Genomic DNA, 7562 nt, shown 5'->3' on the forward strand with positions numbered 1-7562 from the left:
CACACAAACACACACACACTCATACCCCGCCCCACACACAAACACACTCACATATAATGTAGTTTTAAAGCATATGTGTGAACTTAAATCATGTATCTCCCACTAGGCTAAAGATTGAACCTAAAATAGTAATGATATAACTAAGTTAAAAGCCTTTTTTTTTTTGTCTTTTCAATTTCTTAATATTTGGTTTATTTCTTTTTCTTTTGTAGTTTGAAATTACAATGGAAATATAATATTTCTTCTTTCCATTTCTTTTCTCCAAACTTTTCTATATACTTACTTCTTTCTTTCATATTTATGTGCTTTCATTACTAAAAGTTATTGCATGTCAATATGAATGCATATATATATATGTATATATATATATATATATTCCTAGATATAATATGCTTAGTATTGTTGTGGATAGTCCTGGTCTTGTATTTTTGATGCTAATTTTCTCCTGGAAAGCACTGCAGACAAGGAGTGAATCACGTACACAAGTGCCTTGTGAACCTTCTCCCCACCTTAACTTTTCAAATAAAGGCTAAGGTCTATGATTGGGCAGCAGGAGGGAAGGTGGAGCTGAAAAGTTTTGGGGAGATGAGGAGAGAGGAGACAAGGGAGAATGAGGTGGAAGGAAGATGGAGCTGAAGCATGTGGCTTGGAGAAATTGCAAGTCATATGGGATCTAATAGATGGGAATAGAGTAGTGAAGTGCTATATATGCCCAATCTAGGCAAGTAGCTTGTATCCTAATTAACTGAGTTGTGAATTCATTGATTGTTTAAACTGGGTTACAAATATACCACAACATAGTATGTATAATTTTACCTGCTTTTTTTTAAAAAAAGACTAACCTAATTGCAACATGCTTTTTGCCAGCAAGAGACAGCTGTGATCTGGATTTTGTGTTTCTATATTTTCTATATAATATCTACCAGTCATTATATTGATTAGTTTTGTCAGTATATATGAACAAATTTATATAAATAAAATCATTTGTTCTGAAAAAATGAAGCAAATATCACTTTATGTGTTTAATTATCAATCATCAATATTTTTAATTTTTAATTTTTAATTTTAATATTGTTGCTCTGGAAACCTAAATTTGTACTTGGTAAGATATAGTGTTACTTTTTCATAAAAGTAATCTTTTGGAATCTTGGAATGTCTCATGGCAAGTTTTTTCCCTCTGCTGGGTCTGTTTCTATGATGATTATCAATGTTCTCTACAGTTCATTCACATCTATGAAAATCATTAAATACTTGTCATATCTTCAACATTTTGCTGTTTTTCTTTAACTGGTCAATATGAGACCATCCAAACAAGTGCAATCTACAGATAGTTTTTCTTACACTGTGATATTCTATGTCTTTTTATTACAAGCAACCTTTAGTACACCTGGCAAAAATGGTCATATAACTTACACACACACACACACACACACACATGCACACACACACACACATGCACACACACACACACACACACACACATGCACACAAACTTGCAAACACACAATAAATGGGCTATCATTTGAAATGTAGATAAGATATAGATGAAAAGATAGTAGAATGATGAGAGAAAGAGATAATAGGAAGGTAGATGATAGAGATAGTTTGACAGATAGATAGATAGATAGATAGATAGATAGATAGATAGATAGATAGATAGATAAGATAGATGGATAGATAAGATAGATGACAGATTCATTCTTGTAAACACTAAGTGTCCAGATATTTTCCAGATAATTATTACTGCCTTATCCTACTCGACTCAATAAAATCAGAATATTTAAATAGAACTAAAGAATAAAATGAAGACGGATAGCAATTTTGTAATAAATAGAAAAATAAAGATGAATAAGAGTCAATCAGAGAACATCACATAACACCAACCTGAAGGAAAAGTGTGGAGATTTAGTTCTTTGAATATGTAGAAGTAAATGGGTTGGGTTGACAGTGTTCACAGAGTGTTGTTTCAGAGATATCTGTAGATACATTTGACTTTAAATTTCACCCCTCAGTATCTCTTCTGTGTGCAAAAACAAAAAATAAACAAACAAAACCTCTGTTTTTGGTGGGTCTTCCAGATCTAACAGATTGCCAAAACACAAACCTGAGACTTTGACAGTAGATATTTGAAAAAAGTCACTACTCCTCAATTCTGGTATAGGCCTCAACTTCCAAATGATTGCACAAATTAGGAAATCTGCTTTCTCTATCAATTAAGTATTATAACACATTCAACATCATTCAGTATAAATGATGGGAATTGAAATACAAGACAGTTTATTGTATAATGCAGCTCGCTCAGTCTTAAAGTTGTATCTAACCCTTTTTCACTAGAATAATCACAGAAGACTCACATCATATTTTAGACACATAGAAGAATGTTCATTAGTTTCTCAGTCCAGTCACTCTCTTGATTTCAAACCCTACAAATTTTTGTGAATGAAAGATTATGATTAAGTGCTAAATATTATTAACATACCTCATATTAAGTAAGAATTGGACTAAAAGAAGAAATTTTACTGTTTAATCAAATATAAAATATGTAAATAACAAATGCAATTTAATAATTCCAGCATGTTCATATTATCAGCCTTTGAACTTATTCTTGATCTAGTGATATGGAACATCTTGATTAACTTTTTAAAGTCATGACACTTAATTTTAGTGTTTAGTTATATCTTACTGTTCTATGGACTCCTTACCACCTGTTGAATAATTCAAAAAATACCTCGTGCAGTTCTGATCCAGAACAACAAACAAGTAAGTCAATAAGCAAAGGCTGCAAATCCAGTTCTTCCAGTTGTGTTGACCCCTCTGAACACAGAGCCTGTATCTCACATCATGTCTACAAGACTTGAGAATCTGTAGAAAATATAAGTACACATAAAGGTTCATTAAAACTCTGAAGGGAATTGCAGTTGCAGTAACTCTGATTTGTGGAGAAAATGGTATTTTTTTCAATAGACAATTATTTGTCTTCTGAGAATACAGTTTCTGACTAGATATTAGTTCCTTAGAGAGACTGAAGTCTTAGGCACAAGGTTCCATATCTTTATGTTACTTAAGCTATCCATTGTGAGCTGGGTATTTCCTGGCTCATGGAGGTTCAGAGTTGTCCACACAGAAGCATACCACTGTTCAGTGACACTGTTCTTGGCTCTGTCCTGAAGGCATGATATGACTCAAATTTTCAGTTCCTATGGCATATGTTTTTCTTATAGGAAAAAAAAGACAAAATATTTTAGCCTAAAAGGAAGATATTTTCACACATTATATATGTGCTGCCAAGAGAGAGACTAGCAGTATTAAATGTTAGAGATGAGAAGTTTACTATTCAATGTTGTAAAAATTAGGTCTCTCTCTTTCTCTGTCTCTGTCTCTGTCTCTGTCTCTGTCTCTCTCTCTCTCTCTCTCTCTCTCTCTCTCTCTCTCTCAGCAAATGTTGGGCAGGTTTGCTGTAGCACATTATAAAAGATAAAAAGATACATGTTGCATCAGCTCAGAGGATTTAGCTGTGACTTCACTGTTCATGTAGTAACTAAGTTCATTTGGTTTATTATACATACCCTTGGGACTATTTAATTCAAAGTAAAATGGAGTTAGTTAAGAGCAATTGATAGTAACTAATCCGTTGTCTTCAGGATACTTACATCTCCTGTCAGTACTCATGAAAATGTACTAGACTCATTTTTGATTTGAAAAATAGGGAAAAACTCCATCACTTTAAAATTATCTTTTGATTTTGGTGATAAAAGAGGAATATTGATAAGGACATGATGCTCTCTTTCACAAAGCTACATTACATTTTGTTATTCTATCTATACCTTGCCTCAATAAGAAATGATAATTCTTGATACTGGCTACATGGCCTATATTATTTCACCTATTGTGAGTGCATTTGATTAGCACATTATGTTTTCTGAAGGGATTGTATCCTCAAACTATATTTTTTTAAACATAGAATGAGAAATATATAATGTGCTAAGTCATATTAGAATATACTTTTAAAGGGTTACTTTGTAAAGGCAAATCAAGACACTTATGACAATAAAAAGTCATATCTAATCCTTTACATGAATGTAATTAAAATATAGTAGTACTGTCATTAGTAAGCACAAATTTTTAAATTAATAATGACAAGACAGTTTTAGAATTCATATTTTTTTCAGGAAATTAGAAAAACAAGAAAAATTTAGGGTACTGCTTTTCAGCTGGAATATTACTAGTGTAAAGTAAGAGTACTGAAGTGGGTGGGAGAAATAGCTGAGTATTTCTCTGAGTTCTACTAGTAATCTTATAAACATTAGTAGTTATGAACAAAAGAATGTATAAGTGATCTTATCAATGACATAGGGAAAGACCTCTTTAAAGCCAGAAAAGGGGTTGAATACAGAATATGTTGAAAAAAAAGATGAATTTAAGTGTTATACAATATTTGATTATATTGTGAACCCCAAGACTGTTTTATTTGCTGAAAAAAAACTTTTTCTTATTGTGTTGTGTCTCGTCTTTAGCATATACTTTTAATCCCACTAACCAGAATGTAGACATACCCTTAGTATATACCTTTAATCCCAAACAGTTAAGCTAGTTTGTAGAAGGAAACAGCTTTATTTGAAAGTAATGTCTCATTGAATGGAAGACAAAGTGATGAGTCAGAGAAACATTTGACAGAGTAGGATATGCCCAACTCTCAGAACAGAGAGGAACGGGAAGCTACTTAAGAAAGCTGTGCATTGAGAGAAAGAAAAGAAGGGGCAGTTCTACTGGAACAGTTTTATAGAATGTTTGCAGAGAGAACAAGCTGAAAATAGATGAAGACAGATCAAACCAGACAACGAGAAGGAGCCAGAAGATTGAAATAAGCTGGCAGAATTAGTTTGAGGTCAAGCAGGGTAATTTTGGAGAAGTTGAGAGAAGCCAGATTGAACCAGTCAGCTTGGAGAGAAGTTTTAACCAGAACAGGTGAGTTGATACAGCCAGGCAGAGATCAGAAAGAACTAGGAAGGGATGAGCTTATTCAGCAGTATGTCTCAGAGTCTCATTTAAGGCCTAGGTAAGATTATATAGAGGCTAGAAGCTTTCATTACTAGGCCTAAGTTAGCAGACAGAGGCAGTATGCCTCAGAGGTGACAATTACAATAGGCATATAAAAGTTTAGGAAATGAGAAAATGAATTGTGTTTAGGAATGATGGTAGAGCTAAATATAGAGAAAGGAGGTAGGCAGGTAAAACAATAAGAGCATGTCTGAAAAAACATCACATACCATCAACTATTTATCTAAAAAGAACCTATTATATATGTTTGTGCATAAATATACATATATAGTTTTAATAAACTTTTTTCAATTGGACTGAAACTGTTTCCTTCAAGAGCCAAAGATCATTTAACGAAGACAAGACCTCTTTCAGTTATTGGATAGGACTGTCTAAGAGACTCCCCAAGCATACAAACTCTTACTGTTACCCTTTCTTGCTGCTGAGAGGCTAAAAGTAAGTCTCTGTTGCTGGTGACACTATGCGTATCAGAAAAGAAACCCAGGGACCCTTGAGTTGGAACTGACTGGAATGCCCTCTCTCTAAGAACAAGTTTCATAGTACCAGAAAGCACTAGGAAGGTCCTGAAGAAGGGAAATAACCAAAAGCCTCATTCAATTCAGATGCTTATGAAGCACAGCAATGACCAGCATGGCACAACAACCCTAAGGGTGCAGTAGTGGAGTACAATCTCAATGGATACAGCTACAAAACTCTCCTGCACCTGAACCTCAGGGAACATTGTAGAAGAGGAAAAGAAGGCAGAGGAAGATTGGAAGAGCCAGAGGATCAGGGAGTTTGCTATGAGACTGTGTCTCCAAATAACATCAGAAAATATAACATAGACTCTCACAAACATCACTACCTAAATGTGAGCTGGATAAGGACAATAGCAATGAACATTCCAATCTAAAAGGAGAAAAGCCTGTAAGACATCAACCTTGTGGAACAAACTATAGGCAGAAGAGGTGGTCTTTCCTAGAGAAGAGCACACTATTATTGTTCAGGGTACATAGTCATTCCTGAAAACAGACAGACAAGTAACATTATATGGACTAAGCAGGTGATATTTACAAAATGGTTTCCATACATTCATACATGCAATAACAATTAGTGATAAAAACGATATAGATTTGAAGAAGTGATTGGTAAATATGTGGAATGGTTTTAATAGAGCAAGGGGTAGGGAGAAATGTTGAAATTATATTAAAACCTCAAAAGTATATTAAAAAAACAAAAAGGAAAAGATTGACAATTTAAATATTTTTTTCTTTTGGCAAATGAGAATTTGCTATAGAGTCTTATTACCCAAAGGTTTTTTTCATTGTTGTTGTATGTTTCCCATTTTAGAAATGAAAGAACAGGTTTCAAATTATTACATCTAGTTTTGTATATGAAATCACATCTTACATTGAAAAATTCTCTATATAGGAAAGATGCATTTCTATGAATACATATAATGTACAAGTAAGTAGATGTTTTATTAGTACATATATTATATTACATATAATATATCAATAAGTAGTCTTTTATTAGAAAAAGATAGAACACACATAGTCCATCAAGTAATTTTCTTAATTTTATGACATAAACATTTGGTTTCTACTGATAATTAATTTCTTCAAGGCATCCTTCACTTCCTTGTTTCTTAAGCTGTAGATCAAAGGGTTCAACATGGGGATGATGACTGTGTAGAAGACAGAAGCCATTTTGTCTGTGTCTAGAGAGTGGTTTGAACTGGGCTGCAAGTACATAAAGATGAGGGTTCCATAGAAAATGGTCACTGCCATCATGTGGGAACCACAAGTAGAGAAAGCCTTGCGTCTACCCTCAGCGGAACGCATCCTTAGGATGGCAGAAATAATGAATGTGTAGGAAATAAAAACAATGAGAAGAGAGGAAATAAACATGATGCCAGCACAGACAAAGATCCATAGCTGTTTGGAGTGAGTGTCTGAGCAGGTTAGCCTGAGGAGAGGCATATCGTCACAGTAGAAGTGATTGATGGTATTGGAATGACAATAGCAGAGGCGAAAGGTGAGGATGGCATGAAACAGTGCTACCAGGAAGCTGTAGCTATAGGGGGCAGCGACAAGCTGAAAGCAGATTCCTGGGGACATTAGGACCATATAGAGTAGAGGGTTACAAATGGCCACATACCTGTCATAGGCCATGGAAGCCAGAAGCAAACACTCAGCTGTCATGAAGGCTAGGAAACATCCTAGCTGAGCAGCACATGCATTGAAGGATATCATGTTTTGCTTGTATAAGAAATTCCCAAGCATCTTGGGTGTAATGACAGATGAATAGCAGAAGTCAACAAAAGCCAGGTTGCTAAGGAAGAAATACATGGGTGTGTTGAGTCTTGCATCTGTTCTAATGACCAGGATCAGTCCCAGGTTGCCAAGTGTTGTGAAAAGGTAGATGGATAAGAAAACCACAAAGAGAGGCATCTTCAGCTCCTCACGATCAGTGAGGCCCACAAGAATGAACTCTGTCACCTGGGTGCAGTTTATCTGAGCCAT

General features: G+C 34.6%; 1 protein-coding gene across 1 annotated transcript; it reads right to left on the reverse strand.

Moving 5' to 3' along the window:
- Positions 1-6617: 6617 nt before the first annotated feature.
- Positions 6618-7562, reverse strand: LOC116092085 (olfactory receptor 1044). The gene has a single exon (XM_031373443.1). It carries the CDS (start codon positions 7560-7562, stop codon positions 6618-6620), a length of 945 nt encoding a protein of 314 aa, XP_031229303.1.

This window comes from Mastomys coucha, unplaced genomic scaffold (genome assembly GCF_008632895.1).
Source record: "Mastomys coucha isolate ucsf_1 unplaced genomic scaffold, UCSF_Mcou_1 pScaffold15, whole genome shotgun sequence".
Lineage (NCBI taxonomy): Eukaryota > Metazoa > Chordata > Mammalia > Rodentia > Muridae > Mastomys > Mastomys coucha.